The sequence below is a fragment of the Sciurus vulgaris genome (genome assembly GCF_902686455.1).
Source record: "Sciurus vulgaris genome assembly, chromosome: 18".
In the NCBI taxonomy this organism is placed as follows: Eukaryota; Metazoa; Chordata; class Mammalia; order Rodentia; family Sciuridae; genus Sciurus; species Sciurus vulgaris.
In genome coordinates this window covers 26,385,379-26,412,810 of record NC_136479.1, presented here as the reverse complement: position 1 = coordinate 26,412,810, position 27,432 = coordinate 26,385,379, and the positions used below count along the sequence as shown (strand labels likewise).

Here is a 27,432-nt window from a genome sequence, read left to right as displayed (position 1 = left end):
CTGTATAGTTGTCTATACTTGTGTACCAGCCTATGATGCTGTCAGGATAACACATTTACAATGTGACCAATAGCAGCCATGAGAGGAAAACAGTGTCTCCCTTCCTTGTGTAGAGCAGAGGACATTGCCTTTCCTTCCAGATCGGCAGTGTTGACCACCTCTGTCACTCCTGATGGGCTTGGTCCACCTAGTGCTTTAACTGACCACCACAGGCACCTGTCAGGAGTGTTTATCAGCATGTCTGGCAGCGTTCAGGGAGGGGTGATGACAAAGGTCCATCTTACCTACTGCAGAACTTCCAAGACCCATTGCTGTTCAAGAATGAGCCCTCAGGGACTGTGCTGACCACTCTGCATATGCTCTTGCCCACCATCCTCCAATTGCCCCACCCCTCAGGTTTGCAACAGCCGAATTGCTTTTGGTGGATGAGGTTAATATATGCTGAGGATTTTTTAAGAAACAGCCTATAACTTGATCATGTACTGTAAAGACATTGTGAAGGCTGATGTTTCCCACGTCACAACAACCCTGAAGGTCCTGGGAAGAATTGCAGTCTGGACTTCATGTTCTGAAGAATTGTTCTTTACTGTTCAACTAACCTGTATTGAGGTTCACTGACTTGGTAACCAACCATGTTTCTCTTTTCATCCTGCCTACTAGAAGGCTTCAGTCCAAATCCGTGACCTGCCCATAGCAGCTACAGGTCAACATAGCTATATTTTTTTACTGTGTTTTTTACTGGAGAAGACAAGGTGGTCATTAAGAGTACTATGACCATACCTGAGTGTCCTTTCATACCTCAGTTTCCATCTCTTAACTGAACGGAATTAGAACAGTACTTCCCTCCCTTTCTCCCTCCCCTTTCCGTCCCTCTCCTCCTTTCCCCTCCCCTCCCCTCCCCTCTCCTCCCTTCCCTTCTTCCCTCCTCTTCCCTACCCTCCCTCCCTTCCTTTCAAATCCAGGGGTGCTTTTCCATTGAGCTACATCCCTAGTCTTTTTATTTTTAATTTAAAGACAGGGGCTTGCCAACCTGACCTCAAGCTTGCAATCCTCCTGCCTCGGTGTCCTATGTCTATGAGATTACAGGTATGACCACTGCACCTGGACAGATATTTTTCTACAAGGTTTTTGTGAAGACAGATTTTGTCGACATTTGTAAGGTACTTGAATAGTCCCTGGCACCTGGCTAGCACTCAGATATCAACCATTGTCGCTTTTGCTCTTGCTCTGCCGATGACACATGCTACTTTACTGCCCCCATGCTTTTTAAAGTGATCTGAAGTCTGTTTTTAAGTGAGTGGGTGATAGATAAAACATGATGTGTCCTAGCACATACAGTGCTCTGGTTCCCGGACAAGTCAGCAGCCACTGAGGCGTGGCACTGGGGGTGGGAGTACCAGCCTCCATGAGGGAGGAGCGGAGTCTCTGAGGCTGTGACAGGCAGCACTGCACCTGAGTGCTGCACTCTGGTGATAAAGCTCCCCAGAGCACAGGTTACATCACAGGAAGCTGCTGTGCCCTTGTGCTTGAATTGAATAATTCACCACGTGGATGGCAGGTGGTGGAAGCAGGTAGAAGCCGGGATTGTCCCAGCTGGAGTCCAGGTGAGGCCAGGGTGACCCAAGAGGCCCTGGGTTGAACTAGGAGGCATCCTGTGAACTCACCTTTCGATTGCTGACGTCACAGTTGGATACGTATAGAAATATTTATAAGTAATGGCAACCCACGAGTTTGTCCACACACACACACACACACACACACACACACCTCCTTGCCGTCAGCTGAGAGGGCCTGCATTCAGACACCCCAGTGGTGACAAGCACTGTCAGCTCCTGGATTGTGTTCTCTCTTAATGATTCTCCAGGAAAAGCAATCGGGGATCCTTGGAGATGTGACTGACACTAAGACTGGGGCAGGAAAGGTTGAAGTGACCTAGGATTCTTATAGTGTCAGAAAAAACAAAAGCCCACGAGCAATCCTGCAAGCAAATTGGGACACATCAGAGCACACAGGAGCCAACTGAACAAGCAGCCAGTGGCCAGTGTTGGAGCCCCTGGAGGAAGGAAATGAAGCCGTGTTGGGTTATCACTCCACACATAAGACACTGTTCCGCCAGTCCATGCTGATAGAAGTCAGAGGATAAGTCAACAAGTTGAGGAAGGAAGCACGCCTCCTATCCTGAAGGGTTCCAGGTAGTTTTGTGACTATCTACCCTCAAACAGTGGAACAGCTCCCCTTTCCTGTGGTGTGGCTTTTTGTGGTGACTTCCTTCCACATTGTCCCGAATGGAAAGAGAGGGACGCCTGACTCCACCTTAGCCAGGCAGTGGGGCCGATGTCAGGTCCTACATCATGCTGACAATGTGAATCTTGATGCGTGACGGCCACTGTGTTTGCTTTTGTCACCTCCTCTCGGTAACACATCTCCTCTTACCATGAGCAAGACACAGAACAAGTCCCAGGAGTGGGACGTCCTACTGAATGCCTAACCGCCCTCAATGTAATCAGGGTCATTAAGAACACAGGAAAGAGTGAGAATTGGCCCAAATCAGAGGGAACCAAAAGGCACATGACGAAGTGTAATGTGGTGGTGTGGATGGAGCCTGGAGGAGGACGTCATCGTAATGCATGTATCACCTGGGTGAAATGATGGTCACAGGGGCATTGGGAAATCAGGGGAGCCTGCTGTCTTCCCATTCTTTCATAAATCTCATACTGTTCTAAAAATAAAACCTACTGCCACAGGAACGAGTGGGTGTGGCTCCTGTCTGTCGGAGGCTCTGGGAGGTGCTGTCTGTTGCTCGCTCAGCCTGGTCCATGTTTGCTGGGCCCACATGCTACCCAGGGAGCAGGGCACATGGGAGCATGAGTGAGGGATGCATGGACTGGGCTGTATCTCGTGGGTGACCTTCTACCATGTTGGTCCCCATCCCGAGGAGGCCAGGCTCTTGCGTTTGTGAACTCACAATGCCACTTCCTACATGTGCTTGGCTCTAGGTGTTATTGGGGTCATGCGTTTCTGTGGAGACAGCTGCTCTGTCTATAATGCCTCCTACCAGGAACTTTTGTCCTGGGGATGGGATGGAGGGACACACCTCTGGGCCACAGGTTTCTTTGGGGCTGGCTCCTCCTCTTCTTCCTTTTAGGCTCTGGCTGCTGCCCAGAGGACAGCAGGAGGTTTAGCCCTTTGATTTGTTGTGCATGGAGCTGTGGGAAGCCTTGGTGACTGCCTGTGCTTCTGTGGCCTTAGCAGGGTCTGATACACAATGTTTGTGTCTGAGAAGAAGCGCCCTCAATCAGGCCCGAAGCTCGTCACCGGGGAGGGAGCCAGGCACCCACCTTAGGCTCGTTAGGTTTGGAGCTGTAGTTTCTGGATGGGTGGATGCTCAGTGTCATGCCCACAGGACGGGAGCCCCCAGGCACATGTTTCTTAACATGTTCTTGAACTCCATGGCCTATGTCTTCAGTGGCTGTGCATTGCTTTTTTGGTAATGTAACTTTTTTTTCATCATTCCTACTAGTATGAGCAATGTCCTTGATTTGACTCTGAGTCATTTCTTAGAGTGGAATTGCTGAGTTCAAGGTCTGAACACTTTTAGGACACTTGACCAGGGTTACCAACCTAGTTTCCAGAACAGGCCTGGGACTACTCCCTCCCACAGATGTGTGTGCGACCCTCATAGTCTTCAGCATTGTACCCTTGCTACTGTGGGTAAAATATAGGTTTTATTGACTCTTTCCTGTGTTTTCTGTCAGTCATATTTTTTTCTGTTGAAAGTCTGCTTATTTTGATTAGTTTTCTATTTAAGTGTTTTTCTTCCTGATTTGTAAGAGATGTTTGTACATTACTGGCACATATTTCCCCTAGTTTGTCTCTTGGCTTTTATTTCTTAATGAAGTTTGGGGACACACGGTGCTTCCCGTTGTATTTGTCCTTAGTATTCCTCCTGCATCTGTGCTTGGAGTTGCCCATGGCCTTGAGGGCTCTTGAAGATTCACCTGTGTTTCCTCTTGGCTCTGATCCAGGATTTCAGCCAGCATGAGGGCTGTGAAGCTTGGGTTGCCATCTGGATCCTGAGGGGTACCTGGGCCCTTGTGGGACTTCTGCCCTGTGGCTTCACGTCAGTTATCTGACTTGTACAGATAGTGGGGAGTGACAGTGCCTGCCATGAGTGTCTAAGTGTTCAGTGCCGTGCTCTGCCTGGTGGCTTGCGTGTGGCACCTTCCTGTCCTCTGCACCTCTTCTCTTAGGTGTCAGGGAAGAAGCAGCTTCCTTAGCCAGATGTCCCACCCAGGGAACTTTCTTTTTCTCTCTGGTTGCTGGTCTTGGGACCAGTCATGTGTTGCTACCAGGGGCTTCTCACTGTCTTCTGGCAGCTATGGCCTACCGGCAACCGTCTAGGACTATCGCTGCAGTGTCAGGGTGACTTTAAGGGAGACTAAGGAGTCTTGATGGTCTGATTCTGACTGCTGCTTCCAACACAACTCCTTTCCAGGGTCCAGGCAGGGGGTCCAAGTCACTCTTTGCACTCTCTGTGGTTTTGTTACAATGGCAGTGACAGCAGTAACGCCAGGAGCACATGCTCCATGCCGGAAGTCTCTAGAAGTCCCTCCACGTTTATTCTGCTCTTATCTTGGGCAACACCACTCTTCCTGGGTCTTAGGAGCTTGCCCAGGGGCATGTTTGCAGGAGTGTGGCTGAATTCCCACCTCTGGGGTCCAGCCCACTGCAGGAGGAGACAAGTCTACAAATCGCAGAGTTAGGGTCACAACAGGTGAAGCAAATCAGATAGCTGCAAAGCCCGATTTGCATAATAGCTACCTTAGGGGCAGATCCTTGTCTTTATGGAGAGCTCTGGTCTGTGACTTTTTTAAGTGACAAGGTCATATCTTGCATTTATTGCTCTTTGAGTCCGTGGCAGTTCTGTGTCTATAGCTTTGCATGCCCTGTTTGCCAGCTGAAGGAGACCCCTGAACTTGGATTTGCAGTGCTGCTTTCTCAGTTTTGTAGCAGTAAAAGTTCATAGAGATGTTCCGTCAGATCCTTCCAGGCCCTGGAAGCAGTTCTCTCACAATCTGCGTGAGCTTTCTGCTGGTAGAGTATGTGACTTAGCTCTCTCCAGGTGGACTTCTCAGATGTCCTTCTGCCTTCCTCAGCAGCAGGAGCCTTGCCCCTGAGCCATTCAGTGGGAGGATCTTCTTGCAGGATGTTTCCAGCCTGGTTTGCCCTTGTCCCACCTCCCCTTTATTTTAGCATCTTTATGCAGCACCAGGCACCAGGCAGCAGGAGCAGGTGAGCGGGGCTGCTTGTGTGTGCAACCACCACCTTCTGCTTCTGTTTGCTGATGTGCTTCTGGAACCTGCCTTCATACTTCACAGCAGTTGAGCAGTGACCCTGGATTTTTTTTTTTTTTTTTTTTCCCCCATACCAGGGATTGAACCCAGGGGCGCTTAACCACTGAGCCACATCTCCAGCCCTATTTTATATTTTATTTAGAGACAGTCTTACTGAATTGCTTAGGGCCTCACTAAGTTGCTGAGCCTGACTTTGAACTTGAGATCCTACTGCCTAAGCTTCTCGAGCTGCTGGGACTGTAGGTGTGCGCCACTGTGCCCAGCTGAGACCCTGGTTTTCTTACCAAGGAATGCATGAGTCAGTTTCCTTGTCCTTCCTGCACTTCTCTGTGATGGATTTTTTTTTTTTTTCTCCAAATACTCAGCCATGTTGGGTAGAACAGCTCTGTCCTATGAGGGTGACACAGTCCTTTTCATGTTGATTTCTGGCCCTATCAACAAGCAACACTCAAAAGAAAGTCAGGCTAAAGCAGCCCCTCCCTGAGGTGTGAGCTGGGTGGGCTCAGAGGGCCCAGGCCTCTCCTGGGCCTGTCCCTTTGAGTTGAGGCTGGGCCCTTGCAGTTGGTCAGAGCAGATGGGTGGTGCCACGTGTCCCCTGAGACCTGGAGTTCATGCAGCTTTTTAGGGTACTGTTGCCCTGGGGTCTTTTTGCTGTCCAGTAGTCAGCAGGTGTTTGTGCTTAGGGCTGGGGTATGACTTTGGTGTATTAAGCCCTTTGCCATCAGAGTGTAACATTAAGAGCTCAGACTGCTGCCTCACACAGAATATGGCCCTGCCACTGATTTTTTTAAAAAATATTTTTAGTTGTACACAAGATCTCTATTTACTTATTTAATGTGGTGCTGAGAATCGAGCCCAGTGCCTCACACATGCGAGGCAAGTGCTCTACCACTAAGCCACGATCTCAGCCCCCTGCCACTGATTCTTGATGACCTCGGGGGACATGCCTACCTCTGAGGTGGTTCTGAAGCCTGATCAATGGTTATTTTGTTTTTCAAAATGGTTATTTCATTTTTCAGTCCGGCCAGTATTTACTAAGCATCTATTATGCTCTGGGCCCAGATCTGGGAGCTGGGTTTGCAGTAGAGGGTGGAACATCAGGGGAGTGAGCGCTGAAGAGATTGGCATGGAGACTGTGGGGTGTGTGTCATGTGTGATGCTTCCCCTGTGAAGTAGCCACGAAAGTACCATGGTGTTCCAACACTGAGCTGCAGTAGACCCAGTCCAACCAGCCTTGCTGATGTGGAAACTGAGGGGCACAGCCCCTGCCTGAGGCTGGTAGGGCGAGGCTGTGAACCAGGGCTTTGACTCTGTTCAGTAAACCAGCCTTATCCCCAACTCTTCTTCCTGTGTCCTGTCAAATAAATGGTGCTTGAACAACACCACCCTAGGCCCATGGGCCCTGTCGAAGCATGGTAGTCTCCTCACCTTTGTGGTGGGGACACTCTGTGCAGACCACATGTGGGCTGCCTCCTCTTCCCTGTGAGGACCCTGAGGCAGGGTCCTGCACAGGCAGGCAGCCTGTTGGCATGGCTTCCCTTCAGGGTGGCCCTGGTACCTCCCTGGCTGCTCTCGTCACTCCAAGAATGCCAACTGAAATGTAGCACCCATGTCATCATTCTGGCAGGGATGAGGAAGTGCTATTAGGAAACGCTCTGCTGGCTCAGGGTGGGTGCTGGGACTACATTATACAACTAACGTAAATGAAATGGAATTTGTAATAGAGCAGTGTGAAGTCTAACTAAAATTGCTTCGGGAAGTCTCAATTGATTCCCACTCGTTCCTACAATAGGTGTTGTAGAGCTTTTTATCAGGAGGTTGAAATTGCGAGAATGTGGCTTGCTGGCGAGAAGTGCAGAGCAGTACGCTCATCCTTCTGCCCCCCCAACTGAACGTGGGAGGTGGAGGGGTGGCGGGAGGGCAGAGCAGGTGAGCCGTGACTCACACTGCGGCCCTGGGGGCGCATGCTCTCTGCACTGGGTTGTCTGGCAAGGTAGAGGGCAGGGGAGTGGAACAGGGCCTGGAGAAGACCTTGACCCTCATGGTGAGTGGCCGTGTTGGCCTCCTGCTTCCTCGGGGAGTGCTTGTCCAGGAGAGTGTGCAGTTGACTGCTAGACTGACTTGTGTTTTGGAGTCTGCTGACCGCTCCTCTCTATGGGCTCTGCCAAAGCGGGTCACCCAGCAAATGGAGCTCAGCCAATAGTACACTTGGCTTATTGGCTAGATAAGATCATCTTGTAATGAGACTTAGGGAAATTAAGGGAATGAAATAAAAACAGAAGGAGGTATTGGAGCATGGTGGGTTGTCATTGAGTATTTATCAAGGTTGACAATTGTGGACGCAGGGCAGTGGGCACAGCAGAGGGCTTGAATGTGACCCAGGAGCCCTGCCACTTCTCCCTCACCAACCTCTGGGGACAGCCTTTCAGAATGTGGTGAGTGACTCCTGTTAAATCATGAGCCAGTTCATTAGGCAAGGCTAAAGTTTCTCATAGCTCTCACTTTCCCCAGCCCGAGTGATGTCTGGTTTGTCTCAGAAGCATTTTCATCAAGCAAGGTTGATAGCGCTCACCACTTTTAAAAGGGTTGAGCTGCCTTGCATGGGAAACTGTCTCTTCTAGAATGTACCACATACCAAGGCTGGCCCAGACCTTGTTTATAGTCTTTAATTGGTCTAAGCAAGTGGTGTGTTAATTCTAAATTAGCCTTATCTACTTATAAAAGAAGCAAAGCAAGAAATGCATTGGTAATACTTTGTTCGCACTTTGTTCAAGTTACTATGCAGAAATTAATAGAATTGCATTCTGCTGAAATTATCCTCTACGTCAGCCATCATCAATGGAACTGCTTTTACCCAATTAACTGCAGTTAATGAGCTTTGAGAGCTCTGAACACTTGTGTCACCCCAGAGTTGTTTGCACCCATGTCCACTCTGTATCATCAAGGGACTGTCCCTCTGCCTGCTCTGTAGCTTCTGCCGAGGTGGGTGGTGTGTGGAGGAGGCACTGTCTCCAGTCCAATGTTTCTGTCCCTCTCTGCTGGTTGGGGCACTGTGCACAAACAGGACTGGATTTACACAGATATCTGTGGCCAGGAGTTTGGACGAGTTGTCCAAGTTGTTATTTGCTCTCATGTGTCCCTCAGAGACTCCATGTGTTTGAAAGCCTCACACCTAGAGGGCCAGTGTTCTCGGGACTTGGCAGGAAGCGGTACTTGTGCCAGGCCCCAGTGACACAGCTGAACTGGGAGATGAGCTTGTCTGCCCTCGGACTCTGTGTTCTCTTCTGCTCCATCTTTCCTTGTCTCTCTCCTTCATGCCATTGTAATCACAGCTCCTAGATTAATTTTTCTAGATTATACTCCCTGTTCATGTTCCCTGCCCAGAAACCTCTTGGTTCTCCATCTTTGCATCCTGGGGTCTGGGGCCATGTGCTACCTGCCACTTCCAGCTTCTCCTTGGCCCTTCCCAAATGGGCATGCTCAGGTGGAGCTGTGGACCCTGTCCTTCAGATTCTGGAACCATGGCTGTTGGGCGGGTGGCCAAACAAGCTTCCTGTAAGCTGCAAATGTGACTGTAGCCAGTTTCTGAAACCATGAATTACTCTTTTTTTTTTTTTTTAAGATTCTTGTCTTTCAGCTGCTTTTGGGGTCCAACACACATATAGAAAATGCCCTTCCCTGAGTCCAAGCTGTGATGTCAGTGTGTCTCTGATCCCCTCTAGGACCAAGAAATAAAGCATTGCTCACACCTGGTGACCCACACCACCCCCAGGTCCAACACCACTGTTAGCGGTGCCAATTTTTAAGTGGATTTATGCAGCATGTAATTTTTTGTGTTAGGCTTCTTCATTCACAGTTAAGTTGCTGTGCAGTTATTTTATTTCTCTGCTGTGAGTGTACCACACTTTATCTTTTCCTCCTGTGTTTCCCAGCACTTGTGACTAATGCCACCAAGAGCATTTTCCACTCTGCGCTGGTACGTAAGGATTTGTGTCTGCTATCCAGGAGTGTGGCTGCTCCATTGAAGGATGTGTTATGTGCTCACCCTATGTGTTAGTCAGGTTTTTATTGTTGTGATCAAATACGTGAGAAAATTAGCTTAAGGAAAGATTTATGTTGGCTCATGGTTTTGGAGATTTCAGTCTTGGTTGGCTAGTTCCATGCTGTGGGCCCATAGTGAGATAGAGCATGGTGGCAGAGAGGGTGTGATGGAGTGGAGCTGCTCACCTCGTGGCAGCTAGGAAGCATAGGGACCAACTGAGCTGTCACACTGACCTTTAGAGATCTTGGTGCATATAGGAAGGAGATCTGTCCTATCACTGGGGGTCTCTAGTCTTCATTGGCTAAGAGGGTTGTTTTATTGTAAATAGATATTGAATTTTAATCAAATGCCTTTTCTGAATATATCAAGATGATCAGATGATTTTTCTTCTTTGTTCTGTTAATGTGAATTAAATTAAGTGATTATCAAATGTTGCGTGAAACTTATATTCTAGGAATAAGTCCACGGGGTCTGTGCAGGGTGCTTTGTGTGCAGTGCTGCATTAGTTTGCTGGTGAGTTAACTGAGGATCTTGTATATGTGAGTATTGGGGAGTTTCATCTTTATCACTTAGACTGTCCTCATCAGGATTTGGTGTTGTGGTCTTTCAGACTGGGGGAGTTGGAAACTCTTGTAGTGGTATTATTCCCTCTTAGAGGTTTGGTAGAGTACTCCAAAGAAGGCCTCTGGGTATGGGATTTTCTTATTGGGGAGATTTTAAATTTGGGGTTTAATTTTTAATAGCTTTGAAACTTCACATATTCTTTTATTTTTCTAAGACAGTCCATTTTATCTAAACTTTCAAGTTTACTTGTGTCAAGTTTTTCATTTTATCTTTATATTTGAAATATTTTTATGCTCTGTAGTTATGTCTTCTTTCTTTCGCTTGTTATTTGGTTATTTTTTCTTGATTGGTATCACTAGCTGCTTATCAATTTTATTAGTTTTTTGGAATGAATTCACTTTTAGGTTTATTGATTCTTTCATATCTAGTCTGTTACATTAATTTCTCTTGTATATTATTTCCTTCTGTCTTTGGGTTTTATTTGTCATTGTTCTAATTTTTCGAGTTATACTTGTAGATAATTCATTCTTATCCTTTTAACAATTTAAGGTTAAAAATTTAGTTGCATACTGTATGTTTTGATATGGTGTATTTTCCTAGTGTTAGTCAGTATTCCATTACTATAATGCATACCTGATATATTCAACTTATAAAGAGAAAGGTTTATTTTGGTTCACGGTTTTGGAGGTTCTAGCTCACGATCAATGGGCCTTGTTGCTTTGGGCCTGTGGTGGGGTAGAACATCATGTCAGGAGAGTATGGTGGAGCAGAACTCTTACCTTGTGGCCCAGAAACAAAAGAGGTGATGAGGAAGGGGCCAGGGTTTCACTTTTCCCTCAAGGGTACATCCCCAGTGACCTAACTTGCTGCTTCTGGGCTGTACCTCCTAGAGGGTCTACCATCTCCCTGAAGTACCACTGACCAAGCCATCAACACCTGGACCTTTGAAAACTCATAAGGTCCAAACTGTGGTATTTATCATTCAGTTCAAAATATTTATCCATTTCCATTTTGGTTTTTATTTTGACTAATGGGTTACTCAGAAATAAATTTCTTAATTTCCAACCATTTGTTGATTTTTTTTAAAAAGCTCTTATTGATTTCTATTTTCCTTGTGCTTAGCCTATACATTGAATGGCATCAGTCCTTTAAAACTTATCAGGCTATGCCTTATGACCCCAGTATTAGTCATTTTTATAAACCACCCATGTATACTTAAAAATAATGTGTATTCTGTGTTTGTTGAGTGCAGTGTTCTGTAAATGTCTGTGCCAGTTGTTAATTGTTCTATTCGAGTTTTCTATATCCTTTATAAAGTTATCTTATGGTTCCTTAGAGAATTATATTGAAATTTCCCATCATGATTGTATGTTTGTCTATTTCTCCTTTTAATTTTCTCAATTATTGAGTATATCTTTGGATGCTGTTTTATTAGGCACATACAAATTGAAAAGCATTGTCTTCCTGGTGAATTTAGCCTTTTATTATTATGAAATATTCTTTATGGATTCTTTTAATCATTAAATCTCCTTTGTGGATTTATCAGCTTTTTTTTTTAATCGTTTATACCTTTTGCTTTTTCAACTTTCACTGAAACTTTCTTCATTTGTTTTATTATAAATGTTTCTCTTATGTACAAGGTAAAGATAGATTTTGTTTTTGTTTAACCTGAAAATCTTTTTTTTTTTTTTTTTTTTTTAGTTATTTATTTTGGTTGCCCTTAATGTACTGATACATTTGCATTTAAATTGTCCTTCTTATAGTTGCTTTTGTTAGTGTTCTTTTTCTTTTCTTTTTGTGCTTTGTAGAATAAAAAACAATTTCTTAACATTTTGTCCTCCTCATTATCTTGGTAACTATGTATGCTTTTATATAGTTTTTTAGAAGCTACACTAATGATGATAAGATAGGCTCTTTATTTATCAAAGTCTGGTAAAGGTTAGTACACCCGTCTCGTCCCAGTGAGCCAAGTGCTTGAAAGCCCTAGATTCTGCTTCCTTTTGCCTGGCCTGTAGGCTGTCACTATAGGCTGTGGTGCACACCTGTTTGGAGGTTTGAAAAGACACTGTTTTTACTTGCGTTCATCTCCATTTTAGCTTTACACTTTTGCCTGTATTAACATCCTGTGTTAACTGTGGTACGTTTGTTACAATCAATGAACCAGTACTGACAGATAACTTATCACTAAAATCCATAGTTTACATTGACATTTTCTGTGTCGTATAGTTCTTTGGTGGTTTTGTTATTGTTGTTGTTTGTTCATTTTTGGTTTTGCTTTTTAATAAGATGGGATCTTATCGTGTTGCCCAGGGGGTGGTCTCAAACTCCTGGGCTCAAGTGATCCTCCTTCCTCAGCCTCTCAGGTAGCTGGGATTATAGATGTGCACCACTGTGCCTGGCTAGTTATATGGGTTTTGACAGATGCTGTGTGCATTGCCTGAACAGTATCATGCAGAATAGTTTGACTGCTCTTTTCTGAACAGATTATAGTGAATTGATATCATTTCTCACTTAAATATTTGGTTGAATTCATTAGGAAAACCATGTGGATCTGGTGTTTTCCTTTTGTGTAGGTTATTAATTGCCGATTCATTTTCTTTCATAGATATGGGCTGTTCTATCTTACTGAACCCATCACTGGAGTAGCCCCAAAAGTAGCAGCAGGAGAGTTCCCACAAGGGATAGCCCCAAACCATTCCTAGATTGGGTTACTTGATATTCCAAAAGAAGTCTTCAATACCAGGGTGGGCAGTGCAAAGCATTCATTAGGGGGAAAGGCATACAGGGGTTCTGCAGCTTCCTTATGACAGACAGCAAGAGGTTGGATTGTAGAGTTTATTTAGAGGAGTTCGAGGAATTTGGCTCAGAACTGGGACTGGTTTCTACATGTTCATCAGCATGTTTGATCTTTCATTGTTTTGGTCAGCAACCTTAACACCGTTGTCAGTTCTTGCTGGGGTTCACACCTGCAGGAAAGGTGAGCAACTGACTGAGTCACAGAGCAGCAGGGCACGGTGTGTTTCAGAGTCAGGACAGAGGCAGAGGGAGTGCTGGGGGCCTTGTGGATTTTGGTAGTTTATGTATTTCAAGGACTCAGCCCCTTTCACGTGACTTATCAAATTCCTAAGTATACAGTTGTTCATAATGTCTTTTTATTATCCTGTCATTGTACACAGAGGATCAGTGACAGCCCCTTCTCTCCATGTTAGGAATCTGTGTATTCTCTCCCCCTCTCGATTAACCTAGCTAGAGGTTTATTCACTTCATTGATCTTTTTGAAGAACCACATTTTTATCTGGATTTTGTTGTGTTCTCTCTAGATTTTCTGTTTTCCATTTCACCTAACTTCTGTTCAAATTTTCACTATTTCTTTTCTTCTGCTTGCTTTAGGCTTACATTGTTCTTCTTTGTGTCATTTTCTAACTGGAAACTTGTTGTTTTCCTAACTGGATGGTTTGTTTTAGATCTTTGTTTCTAAAATAGGCACTCAATGCTATAAATTTACCTCTGAGCCCTGCTTTTGCTGCATTCCACAAATTTTGAAAAATTGTATTCATTTTCATGTTCAAAGTCATGATTGATTTTTCTCTTGAGACTTATGTTGACCCATGTGTAATTAAAAGTACATTGATTTCCAAATATTTTGGGACTATATGATTGTCTTTGTCATTGATTTCCAGTTTAATTTAATGCAGTATGGTCTGAGAGCTTACTCTATGTGATTTGTTCTCTTTTACATTTGTTCAAGTGTGTTTTATGGTCCTGCATGTGATCTCTCTTGTGAACATTCCTGTGAGCTTGAGAGGGGAGACATGGGTTCTGCTGTTGGCAGATGAAGCCAATTAGACTCAGGTTACTGATGGTGCTGTTTGACTGATCTGTATCCTTAATGATTCTCTCTGTGGATCTGCCTATTTCTGATAGAGAGGTCTCAGTCTGCAATACTGGTTGAGGCCCTGTAAGATGGGCAGCTGTGCTCTTGTACTACTGGTAACCGTCCGGATTTGTGCACATAGGTTTGTGGCTTTGCTCTTTATTCTTATCTCTGATCATAGTCATTTCTTCTAAAATACGTCCTTTCTGCTTTTGTCTGGAAAATCTTGTTGGTGATAAGTGTTGATCTCCTTTCCTCCTAACACATGTACCCAAACACCTGTCATGGCGGCACACCTGCCACAGTCTGTCCTTCCTGCACTTGTCTCTGGGACCTGCATGACTCCCAGCCTTGCTCTAACTGTCAAGGTGTGCCAATTTCCTGTCCCCACTCTTTGCAGTACGGGTGACTTCTTAATCTGAAGTTGGTTATGGTTTATTGATTCTGGAAGGTTCTCAATCATTGCACCTTGATGACTGCCTGTCTCCTCTTTCTGTAATTTTGGTGAGACACATTTTAGACTTCGTTGTTAAACCTTGTGTGTCTCTGAGTATCTTCATATTTTCTGTGTTTGTCTTTTTCTGTTCTTTCTGGATAATTCTTTAGATTTATCCTTCAGTTTACTAAATCTTCAGCCACATCTAAACTGCTGATTTACTTGTGACATTTAAATATTTAAGCATTCTATTTAATTTTATTTGTCTACTTAGTTCTTTTTGGGTTGTGATCATTTTTATTTGCTTATTTCTTATTCACTTACTGAATAATTTAAATTCCTTTATTGACCTAAACATTAGATATACTTATTTTCTGATTATTCTAGTACACTGTGTGTTTCTGTGGGTTTCATTCTCCTAAATTTTGTGTTGTTGGTTCATTGTCATTTACATTTTGTGAGTTTTGATGAAAAGCTTATACTCTTAGAACTTTGTCCTTGAGGTTTATTCACTGCATGGAGTGAATCATGCTGTCCAGTGAAGACCTGTATTAGCCCCTGTCTCCTGTTTGTGTCTGGTCTTAGACATTGCATGTGTTTTCTTCCTGGGATTATCCAGCTCCTAGTTTTTATGAGTGTAGCCTTGTAGTCACAAATTATCAGCACTAGGATTTTGTGTATTTTTTCCCCCACCTATACAGCCTCCAGGCTAGCATGTGTGCATATACCATTGGCGGTGTAGAGGTCTGTTTAGATACAAGCTTGCCCACTGTGAATAGTGGCTGTTCTGTCCAGGTTCCATTAACCTATTGTCCATGTTGCTCAGACACCACACTTGGGCCTTTCCTTGTCTGCAAGCCCAGGCTCCACACTCGGGGTCTGTGTCGCATACATCCTTATGTGATGCTTCCTAAGGAGTTTACCTGCTTGGCCCAGGGCTCCCACCAGCCTGGAGGTTATGGGTCAGTCCGCGTGATGTGGGTGCTTGTTGCTCACTTGGGGCAGAGTCTGCCTGGCATCTTTGCACATCAAGGCCTGTGCAGTATGCAAGGCCTTCTCTGTGGGCTCAGGAGTGGACAGCCTGTCTCACAGAGGTGTGCAGTGCAGACATCATGAAGAAGGCTTTAGATGTGTCTTGTCACCTCTGATGTCTGCTGTCAGGGTTGGGCACATTGTGGAAGGCAGATCTTCTGACCCTGAAAATAGGTTTTCTTTCTGCCCAATGAGTCCTTTTCCAAGAGTGATTTCTAGTTCCCAATGTGTGCCAGAAGGAAGCAGCCAGATGGAGGTGCTCCAGGAAACCCTCCTAGGACTGAGCCCTGCCCAGGCTGCACATGTTTGGGACCAGGCTCTGGGTCAGAACCCTGGCACCCAAGAGCTGAAGGGTGGGCTGGAGCAGATCAGAGAGGAAGCTTCTTGAGCACCAACCACATCATTGTAGCTGTGCAGGTGCTGTGCCTCCTCTACAGGGATGGCATCCTCTCCCGTGTCCTCCTTTCCAGAGCTCTTCCTGGGCGCCTGTCGTGCAGTGTCCTGTGCTGGGGTAGAGCTGCTCATGTCCCTGGGCATTTGGGTCCTCCACCTTGGGGGCTTAACCTTGGGCTGGGATGCAGGAGAGGTGTCTGGGTTCACAGGTGACTGTGAAGCCTTGCAGGTTCCTCATGGGGGAGGCAGGTGAGCAGAGCTATCCACATAGCAGCAGACTGGAGGGCACAGCTAGAGCCAAAGGGGCCTCACAGCCTGGAGCAGGGAGCCATTGAACCCCCATCTGGTCAACTCATCATGGACAGCTGCAGCCAGGGCCCCTCAATGGAGCGGCTTTGAGAGCAGAGGCCTCCCTGAATTCCCAGGGGAAAAGGAGCCCTGGCACCTGGGCCAGGTGCTGATTTGGTTGTGGAGCGGCAGCACCGCCCCTGTTCATGTGACCTTCTCCCCTGGGGTTGCCTACCCTCCTGTGGGGCAGGTGTGGGAAAGGAAGTTTTGCTTTTCTGAAATGCTGCTAGTTTGCAGAACATGCAGGTGATTATGTCGTTTGTTCTGCTTCGACTGCTTTCTCAGCTGGCCAGTGTCTGTCCTGCCCTTTGCATGTTTCTAAACGGAGCTGGGCACCCCACAGCCCCTGGTCAGTGTCATCCCCAGGAGGTCCTGCTCTTCTGGTGCCAGCAGCCTCCTGACAGTATAAAGAAGACCCTGGAAATCTTCCTACTTTGTGTGGCCAAAGGGTCCTGCTACTGAAGACCCTGGGGATCCCTCTGTGCACCAGGGATGGGGTCTGAGAAAAACTTGGTTGACAGAAGAGGGGGCCTAGGGTAGGCAGAGCTGGCAGTCTCCGTTTTTTTCTGGACTCCGTTAAGCTGCTGGTGATTCCCTGTGAGGGGAGGTAACTGGAGTAGGGCAGCTACTCATAATCCTAATTTCCTTGTCTTAAGAAAAACCTGTGGAGGGACCAAGAGTTGAGTGCAGGTAACCAAGGTGGATGAGGGGTATGGGGGGTGGCCAAAGGGCTGGGCAGCTTTCCTGCATGCTGTGGCTCCATTCTGAGAGCCCTGGGAATGCATGGGCGGCCCCAGAGAGTGAGGCAGACCCAGTGGCAATGGCAGTAGAGGCCAGGGAGGGGTGAATGGAAAGGAAAGTGAATGAAGGGGCCACTGCTTTGCCCGGAGGAGAAATCTGAGGAAGGGACCTTCCTGCCTGTAAGTGCTGCCAGCCCAGCTTGGTCTCTCTGGGCTCACCCCTGCTTCCTGGGGACAGGAAGGAACAAGGGGACCAGGGGACCTCCCCTGGCTCATGATCCTGGGCAGGCTCTTTCTCCTCTCAAGCACTGGCTGCTTCACCATGAGGCAGGCTCTGCAACACTTACATGTACCTGTCTCAGCAGGGCACCTGGTATCTTCTCCCCATAGGAGAAACAGAAACAGTGACAGGAAGGGTCATGAGGACAGCAGTGACAACCACAGTGACCAGCAATGACTCAGCACCTAGCAAGTGCCAGAGCCTCGTGTGTAGGTCACATGTGAACTTGAGGCTGGCTGGGCACTTTGTCCCTTTTGCCTCACGATTGAACGTCCTGAGGCTCAGGGAGCTGATTATTTTCACCAAGGTCATAAGCAAGTCGATGTCCAGCCAGGATTTGGGCCTTTTTGGGCCTCTGTGGTCTGGGAGCTTGTCCTGGGCTTGCACACCTCATGTCACTGGAGGGGTGATGGGCTGCAGTCTGGGAGGTGGGAAGAAGGAAGCTCACAGGTGCTGACACCTGTTCCCATGCAGCACCTGAGGTGCGACCAGCCTTCTTGAATTCTCTATTTTTTGACAGGCTCCCTCCTGGCTCCCCTTCCCAGGCTGGGACTGTGGCTGCCACTCTTGGCTCCTCCATGCCACTGCTCTGCCTTTCTCCAGTCCAGGCAGGAAGCCTGTCATGGTGTTCCCAGCAGGAGGCAAGCTCCTCCCCACACTGCTGTCCTCCACTGTCTCAGCAGGTGTGTGGCATCTCACCGCCCAGGTGACCTACCCTGTGGCCATCCATGTATATGTGGAGGGTGTCTCTTCATTCCCAAGCCACTCCTCAGTGTGTTCTGGGACTGGTCTCAAGAGCTCAGTGGAAAAGGCCTCCTCTTGGCAGATGGTGGCCGAGGGGCGATCACCACTTCTCCACTTCTCTGTTGTTCTTACCCTGGGGACTGCCCACAGTGTGCCTTCTGACTGGTGTGCCCTTCCCTCCATGCATCAGCTGGAGTCTGCGTGCTGCGGTCACCTGTGTCCACCTGGCATCTCTCCAGTACTTGGGCCATAGGTCTGTTCTGGGTTCTCGAAGGCCTGGACTTCCTTCTCTCCACCTTCCCTGACTTCTCTTCATGGAATCCATGTGGTGAATATATGAACAAGAGGATAAAAGATGAATGTACTGGGCCCCTAGGTAGCAGAGGCTTCCGGCAGCCCTTGGTGATTACACAGGTTCTCCTAGAGACCTGCACCCCTGCAGGACTTGCCCGCGGGCTCCGGGGCAGCAGTAGGACCAGGCCCGTTAGGGCGGGGAGTGTCAGCAGCATGGCTCCTGCACTCTGCTGGCCACATCTGTGTTGCCCAGTGAAATTTATTATGTGCACTTACGCTCACACACTTATGCACTTGTGTGACATGTACTGTCTGCAGAGAAGTGTACCCTCTCTGTGTTCTGTCTTGGTCCTGTCATCTCCTGGGACTCTCTCTCCCCTGATGGCCTGTGGTGCTGCCTGCTCGCCCAGAGCCATGGGAATCTGGAGTCCTGGAGCCTTTTCCTCTGCCTGAAGGAAGGGCTGGAGTATAAAAAAAGAGAAAAAACCTTCCCTCCAGGCTACTGGTTGCAGCCCCACAACCGGGAGGGAGAACCCTCCCTTAGGTCCTTGGTTGGCCCAAATGAACCTCAAACTGCTGGGCAAGGGAGATGAGGGTCATGACTGACGTGGGTGCAGACTCTGTGGGAGGGTCTAGGATTATGGCAAGCCTGGGTGCACTGTGTGGTAGCAGTGCTGTACCTGAAGGAAGATGGGCCCATCCTATTTCTGCTGGAGGAACTTTCCAGGCCAGCCTTGAGGCAAACAAGAGCCTAGCATCTGTGGGCAGTGGAGGGGCGGAAGGCAGTAGCTATCTAGGGGGGCTTTGGGTGTTCCCTGGGAGCCTGTTAAGAAGCCAGGGTGGATCTGGGGAGGTAGCTCAGTTAGTAGAGTGCTCACCTTGCAAGCACAAGGTCCTGGGTTCAATCCCCAGCATTGCAAAAAAAAAAAAAAAAAAAAAGAGAGAGAAGCCAGGGTGGCCTATGAGGCAATGTGGGAAGTGGGGTCAAGAAGGGTGGTTTCATGTGGAGGGATTGGCAGCAGATGGGTCTCCAGGGCAGGGGTGCTGGGCTCAGACTGCTTTGCACCCTCTACTCGCCTGGTCTGTCCTTTTGTATTCGTTTCTATAATGGTGTCAGCCTGCGGGTTTCTCCTTGACCTCCCACCCCACTCCCTGAGCCCCCAGCTTCCTGCCTCCCAAGAGCTCTGTACCCCTGCTCGCTGCTGTCTGTCTCATGATGGTAGTCATGCCCCCTGCTGGCCCCTGCCTGGTGTGTGCTCAGCTGGGACTGGCTCTCACTGTGGAGGAAGGGCATTGCGGGAAGCTCAGGTACTTGTGAGCTGTGAGCAGATGCCCAGGACCAGGGACAAGTAATTCTGCAGTTACGTGTCTCACTTTCCTTCTAGAAAATCCCTGTTTGGCCTTGATCTTGAAATTCTTTCCCAGCTTTATGAGTTTCTCTTTCTTCACCACTGGGCACTCCAACTCCCTTAGCTTTCTTGTTGAGGGGGACCCAGGACTAGGATGGCCTCTGGCTGGTCACCACAGGCATCGGGAGCACTCAACATCCCTTCTGGTTGGCTTAGGGGTATCCAAAGGCACAAGGCCTCAGGTCCTCCACTGACTTCTTCAAAGGTGAACCTGTCTCCCAGCATTCTCTCCAAGTTGCCATTAATTAATGGAGTGACAAGCCAACTCCTTTGCTCACAGACAGGACCATTCTGTACCCAGGAGAAGCACCCAGTGGAAAGTATTGTTTTGTTTTGTACTTCTCAAGCAAGTCTTTAAGGCTTCTGTCGACAGAGCCTGGGCGCCTGTTTGTGCAGCGATTAATCGCCTGTGTTTGCTCAAGTGGAAACAAAGCGAACTTTACCACAAGTGGAATCAGTCATTAAAAAGTCGTTACCACATCACACCAGCACAGTGCCTGCTCTTCTACTAATGACAAAACAATTTCTTGAAAAGGTACAAACAACAAACTTTTCACTTTACATTTTTCTTCTTTGCTAGCCTGGAGATGTAATAGAAGAGAGCCGTAGTGAAGGGCAGCATTTTGGAGATTTATTGGTCAATAAAGGAGACAATTGTAGCTTGTTTATGAAAGGAGATCCCCCGCCCCAGCCTTGCGCGGCATCGACACTCTGGTAATGATAACTTGGGTAACCAGCTTGAGACGATAAAAGTCAATGGGAAGATATAGGATTTCAATAAAATTATGACACTCCATAAACCTTCCCGTGGAAACAAATTTTCCCCGGATATGTGACCAGTTCCAGTTGGATTTGTAACTTTAATTTCTCACTTATTGAATTTTTTGTCATCAACTAATTACAAAGTCCACACTGGGGTGACAACTGTGTCCCTTGCCATTGAACGCAGAGAGCCCAGACACAGCAGCCTGAGGCTGAGAGCCCCATTCGCTCAGGAAGGAGAAAGAAGGCGGGGTTTCCTATACAACAACACCCTCGCCTGTCTCTCTCACATGTGAGGGGCCTGTGTTCCTGCTGGAGGTGACTGAGCCATGGGCCTGGCCTCTCCTGGAGACATGGTTGGGCAGCAGGCTGAGGAAGCACACACTGAGAGGTTGCTGCCCTCATGGGGACCTTGGCGATCATGTAGACCCTGCTCCTGTGTGGAGATCTGGTTCCCTTGGAGGTCTGAAAGAGCAGGTCTCCATTAGGGCCATTTATTTGCCCTTTGAGCCAGTGCTGGGTGGGAGGGAGCTGCTGGCCAGGGCACAGAGGGATGTCATGAGGGACTGGTCTGATCTCTCCCCTACTGCTTTCCCTGGATATGTTTTGGGAATGGGTATGTGCCAGGGAGTTTGTAAACACTGCTTCCTGGCTTCTTAACTGTTAGTGTTCACCAAGATTGATATAATTCTGTCAACTCATGAGCACCAGTTGTTTAGAGGGCAGTTCTCTGGACACTGCCCATAACAGTGTTGAGATGTGTAACTGTTCTTAATGACTTCATCTTACTGGGAAGGAACTGAGACTTGAGGGAAGAGCTGGGTTTGAACCAGGGTCTCACAGAAGCCATCCCCTGGGCTTATTCCTGGGCTGTGCTGCTCCAGAATCCTCACCACTGGCTGTAGGAGTGGGTGGAGCCAGAAGAGGCCACCGAGCACACCAGCAAGACATCTGCAGTGCAAGGTGGCATTGCAACCAGGCCTGCCTGACCTGCAGGATCTGAGTCCACCTCCTGCAAGACCTTCAGGGTGTTTGCATGCACAGGCACACCTGAGCTTCTGAAGGACTCTGCTGCCCCTATTTATATAGACCACTGGGTGTAGAGGCAGCAGGAAAAATTGGAGGAACCCCAGCCTGGTCCTAGATCTGTTGAGGATGGATCTTCCCCACCTAGGTGCAGAATCTGAAGCCAGGAGAACCCCGTGACCCTGTGGTATTAGGTTCACATCTGAGAGCCTCAGTCAAAGGAGGAGAGGAGGCAGTGAGCAGCCCTGGGGGAAGACCAGGCTTCCCTATAAGGCATGGCCCTTTTTAGCAGCTCAGCTCCCCACCTGGGGCATCCTCTGTCTCTGCAGGCCTTCCTGCGGCTTAGCCAGACTTTTCCATTCAGGCGCATGTGATGGATCTCTCCAGCATCAGGAAGGAATCTGTGTCAGTCCTGGCTGGGGAAGAGCCACCCATTTCTTCCAGGGTCCCAGACTTCCTCACACTGTCAACCTTAGCACTTCTGGCTGGTCATAGATGAGCAGTGATCTCTATCCAGAATGAGACTCCTGGCTCTGTGATCAGTCTGTTGTCTCAGAAAACTTGGGTCACTGCTTCATATCATTCCCATCTTGTGCTGACAGAGGAGGCAGGTTGCTGGGCATGGCTGGTGGCCCAGTGACACTATGGTGGCCTCAAGCATTCATGAGGAGTCATTTGCTGATAGACCTTGCCTTGTGTTCAGGGTCAGGGTAGTTGGGCAGAGCAGAGTGTTTCTTATCCCAATGGGTTGCTGCAGTGTCCCTGGTTGGATGAGTATCTCTTCACCCATCAGACTGCTGGCTAATGTCCTTGCTCCAGCTGTTACTGTTGGAGACCTGGTCAGAAGTCCAAGCAAGGGGGTATTCAGCCTGGCACAGGGAGAGTGAGCACTGAGACCAGGACATGTTCTTGGGATGGCTGGCCTAGGTGGTGCAAGGTCTGGAAGTTCTGAGTACCTGGGTCTCTGGGGAAGGAGCTCTGGAGGTGGGTGCTGTTGGCAGGTAAGTGTGAGCCTGAATCTTGAACTCTTCCAGGTACTGTCTCCGTGTTCCTCTGAGCCCATCACCAATGTCCCCTCTTAAGCCCCTGCCCCACTGGTCCTGACCAACTCTTCTCTATGCCCACAGGAGCGGGATGGCATGCGTGCCATCCTGGGGTCCTATGACAGTGAGATGACCCAGGCTGAGTACTCACCACAGCTGACACGGCGCATGCGGGAGGCTGAGGACATGGTGCAGAAGTTGCATGCCCACATCCCGGAGATGGAGGTGGGTCTGTGCTGCGGATGGGGCGGGCATGTTCCCAGATGGTCATCCTTCCTGGGCCAGGGACTATCGGGGAAGGTATGGTCATGACTGGTTATGTTGCATACATGGTCTGCTGTAATTCTCTTCATGACACAATGTAGTCAGAGGGATCCTAGATAGTCCTGGCCAGCAGGCAGGTGTCATAGGGGGTCAGCATGAGGGGTGACCTTCGCTGAGTAGGGTTGCCTCAGAGGTAGCCCTGGGACCTGGAGTGTACCCTGTGTCTGTCTTGCCCATGTGCTGCATCCTCGGGCCAGCGGCACTCCTTGCTGTGTTTTCCCATCAGGTCCCAGTCCTGGGGTGCTAAAGGGTCCTCTGGGTAGAGGGCAGCTTCAGCCTGCGACTTCTTTCTCCTTTTTCCTGATGTCACCTACATCAGTTTGTGGGCCCTCTGTGATGCCCTGTGCCCTCTTCTAGTGGAACATGGGAGGAGGGCAGTTCCATCATAGTGTTACTCACTGGCTCCCGAGGCTTTGTGCTGATGGGTGTCTGGGCTGGTCAGAGCCCTGCATGGCCTCTCTTTCCCTGGATGGCCTGTGTCTGCTCTGAGCTGGGATCTGCTTGATGAGCCTGGAGCTTGAGGATGCACCATTGTGTGCCTGGACATGGCTTCCCAGCAAACCATCCCACCCTGAGGGAGAAATGCCTGTCTCACCAGCAGAGTGGAGGAGGGGTTTGCTCCACTCCCCTGCAGGAGCGCACAGCCCTTGTGGGCGTGGTGCAGTGCCTTTTTCCTCTTGGATAGGAAAATCACCACAACCAAGTTGGCCAACATTGCCAGCCCTGCTCTGTGCTTTACTCCCACCCCCAGAAGCACGTGCTGTTGTTATCCTGATTTTTCTTGGGGAGGATGCCAAGGACAAGAGTGGCCCAGGGTTGTACACAGGATACTGAGCTGGTATGGGACAGTGGCAGACCTGGAGGCCACAGCACTTGCTCTGTACCAGTGCACTGCTACTCTCAGAGGCCCCAGATCCAAGGCTTCTGTGTTGTCCTTTGGTCTTGGTGGTCACCGTCGTCGTGCTGGGCCCTGACCCATGGTGTGATGGAAATGCAGACGAGAGGTGTCAGTGTGGCCCATCACACCTTGCAGTTCACTGTCTACATTCCTCTTTTAGCCAGTGTTTGGGGATCATCGCTGATGTTCCAGCTGGGCAGATGGCCTGGGTCTAGCAGGGGAGAGCCAGGTTTCCTGTGTGACCACAGTTGCTTCCCACTGGGCCTGTCTCCTTCCAGGGGAGCATTCAACAGAGCTCCTGCCCCTTTGGAGCTGAGCTGCCAGATGAGGGAGATGTCTAATAAACAACCTAATCCGTTTAGCAGGTTAGGAGGTGCTGTGTTGTGAGGAGGTTCATGCGAGGGAATGATCTTGGACCGCCTTGGTTTCCCTGGAGGCTGGCATATTCAGGGAGATGGGGAAGGTGGCTGGCAGATCACCCAGTATGTGAGGGGGTGCAGGGAATGCTCAGGGTATGACGTGTGGCCATTTTTGCCAGCTCCATAGTGGGAGGCTGCAGCCTTTCAGCCTCTTGCTTATGCTGGGGTCCCAACAGGCACCCTGGGGGCCTGTACTGTGTCCCTGCCTGGGGACAGCCCTAACTGGCACTCTTCGGCAGAGTGAACCACGTGTGAGGAAGACCTCTGGTTCTGTACTGACCTCCAGACCCCATTGGCGGGGAGCTCATTCTGCTGCTTCGGTGTCTGTGCGGGGACACAGGAGGAGTGGGGCCCTCCATCCTCAGCGGCACGGAGTGAAGCCAGGAGTGAAGCCAGGAGTGAAGCCATCGTGGACATGAGTGCGTTAATAGCCATCCTCTTTCCACGCATTAGGCTCCCTACGAAATGCTAATGAAGAGAGATATGCAGGGAAGGCTCCTGACACCTTCCGTCATCTCTAGCATTTCTCACACTGAGAGATCCCCATCTGTGCTGGCCACATGCTCTGCACAGGTCATTATGAGCCCAGCATTTGGGCACAGCCAGTGCCGTGTGTTCCAGAGTTCTGTGTCATGGCCCCAGTTGTGATCTCCACACTCACTGATCAGATGTGCTCACTGTACTCCCTGGCGCAGCTTGGTGGTTCTCAGCCATCACCCAGCTCATGGGTGTGTTTCAGGAGACCCTTCTCCTCCCATCATGAGACATTAAAGGGCAGGTTGGCCCTTGCTCATCTGTCTCCTGACAGATGAGAGATTTGACAGATGGATCAGAGGCCCAGCTAGAGTGCAGTTTGCTGTCACCTACGCCAGCTGTTCCTTCCATCACTGTGGGGTTCATGGGGGCCAGTCCAGGTGTGGAGTGGGGTCTGAGGAGCTGCTCCCTATCCCTTACCTGGGGTCTTTGACATGGCTGTTTCCTTCAGCACACAGCCCCGCGGGCCCCCAGAAGTAATCTGACCTCTTGCTAGCCTTGCTCCTCTGGGCCTGGGCTGCAGCAGCCCATGGCTATGTTGGGGGAGACCCACAGGCAGAGCTCTGGACCTCTTGGCCCTCTTGTCCAAGTCCATCAGTTGCCACCTGTTGCCTAGAGTCAGCGGAAGTGCCACCTGCTCTGGTGTTTGAGGTGGCCAAATGATCTGGCTTGGCACCTCATCTGTCTCAAAGTTCTATGTGGTAGAGGGCAGCCTCCTCTTGTAGAACCTTCCCTGGGGGCCATGCTGCTGCTTGGGAGGGGCAGCAAAGCATGGTGTAGTGGCAGCCCCAGCCCTTGAGAATGCAGCAGTGGTTAGATTGAGAGTATGGGCTGGGAAGACATCCTGGGTGCCTGTGTGAGTCCCGCCCAGACTAGATCCACTGAGGTGGGAAACTGGGGGCCTCCTGCCTCCACCAGGTGGCAGCAGCGGCAGCCTGGTGGCCTGCTTCTGGGCCTGGGGCAGGTCTGAGAGTCCTCAGCTGTGTCTGTTGAGGAGTTGCCCCAGGCAGGGGTTTCTCCTCAGCCTTGGTTTTTCCTCGTGGTCAGCCCAGAAGACCCCTTGTGTCTTTCCCAGCCCTGACTGGGAGCCTTGATGGGGAGAAGGCTGCCTCTCCCCTGACCCCACTGTTCATCTTTCCACGGACCTGACCCATGTGGCTGTGCTGAGTCAGGTGCTATGGAGTTCCTTGTCCATTGAGGTGGGAGACAGGTTGCAGCCCACCGCTGGGCAGAGGGAGTGAAGTGCCCAGAGCCTATGCTTGCGGAGGGAGGAGCTGCTCTGGGGAGACTTGGGGAAGCTGAGGAGGAGCCACCTGGGCTCTGTCCTGTGGGAGGTGGGTGTGGGATCCCAGGGTCCCAGTGAGGCCAGAGGGTGTCTCTGCCTGGCACAACATTGCTCCTAAAAGGCACCCAACGGTTCTATGCTGGCTATGGCCACTCGTGTGGAGCAGTTGCTCTGAGGTAATTTAGGACCAAATGGGGTGTGAGCTTGAGCACTCCCTAACTTCCCGAGTGATCTGCTTTCACTCACAGTTAGGTGAGTGTGGTGACACAGCTTATCCTATAGAGGGATAGATTGTCCAGGTGCAGGCTAGGGGTCAGACCAGGTGTGGATGCTGACTGAGCAAGGGCCTGGAAACTGAGGGACTTCTCCCAGTACTGGTAATGTCACAGAAGTACCATGTGCAGAGAAATGCACAGGCGGTCGGCTGTTTTCCTCTCATTTGTTAAGGGTGATGCATTTTTAGTGGAAACCTGATGTGGTAGTGAAGAACTGGGGCAAGCAGGTGAAATGCTGGTTTCCGCACCTTCCAGCCAGCAGCCTCCCCCAGGGATGCACGCATTGCTCCCTGTAAGCACGAGCCAGGTCGTAGGGGCACTTCTGAGGTTGGTTTCAAGTGTGGCTCCCTAGGCAGCTTTGGAAACAGTGTCCTCAGAGGAAGGGACTCTTAGACGTTCTCTGTCCCCTACCCCATGTTCCAGCCTTTAACACTGGCCCTTTTCCCTGCAGGGCTTGGGAAGGGAGTGTTGCCCTCTGCAGCTGTGTTGGCCTGGCAGAGCCTGCATCCTCCTGTTCCTGCTGCAGGGCAGCCCTCAGTGGGAGACTAGCTGGGGGTCACTGGCAGGCCACAGTGGCTTTTGGGGAAGTCCCAGGCCCATGCATTTGCCTAGGGAGCCCCTATGCTTGGTCATCCCCACAGACATGGCACAGGTTAGACTTTAGGAGAATATGGCCACGACAGTGGACACCAGTAAGCACATTAACAAGGAAGAGGAAGAGCCTGGTGGAAGGTGTGGGGTCCTAGTGAGCGTTGAGGCAAGACTCCGCCTGAAGTGTCTGTGTCCCCTCTACCCCAGTTAAGGCCAGTCTTGGGGATGGGGTGCTAGTCAGATGACTCAGGGTTGTGTCCACATCTCAGCTGCCACTTGCTATGACAAGACTTTTATGTTCTGTGAGGTCTGGTGGTTGATGTGGGCCTGGTGAGGAGGGCCGTGGCAGAAGTCTGACCTGGGTCCTCCCTCCAGCCATGGTAAGGACGACTGCTGGTTTCCCACGCAGGAGAAACGGAGAACCCAGAAGGTGTCTATGTGGTGCAGGCTGTAATGGCTGAGTCCACCTGAAGGTGGGAAGCTTCTTTGGTGGGTCCAAGCCTCGCGGGCTCCTATGTACCATGGAGTTGCCCTGTGGCCACAGAAACCCCTGCCCACTCCAGATGAGGTTGTGGGTTGTGGGGTCAGGGCTGAGCTCACTCTCCACAGGGTTCTGACTTCTGGTGCCAAGGCTGCTGTGGCAGAACCTCTGGGGTGTTCTGGGCCCTGTTACCAGGGAAACTGAGTAGAATCCTGAACTGACAAGGACCCAGCCAGAGGCCCAGAGCAAACCAGTTGTGGGGTTATAAGATACTCTTCCTCGTG

At 49.5% G+C, this 27,432-nt stretch overlaps 1 protein-coding gene across 1 annotated transcript in view; it reads left to right on the top strand.

The window, feature by feature from the left end:
* The window catches only part of MAD1L1 (mitotic arrest deficient 1 like 1), a gene marked incomplete at its 5' end in the record, with an annotated part of 369,275 nt that overhangs the window by 152,915 nt on the left and 188,928 nt on the right, over positions 1 to 27,432 (top strand). Inside the window, one exon of the mRNA XM_079120677.1 lies at positions 22,426 to 22,566. Coding sequence (XP_078976803.1) covers positions 22,426 to 22,566 — 141 coding nt within the window. The remainder of the gene's footprint in view (positions 1 to 22,425; positions 22,567 to 27,432) is intronic.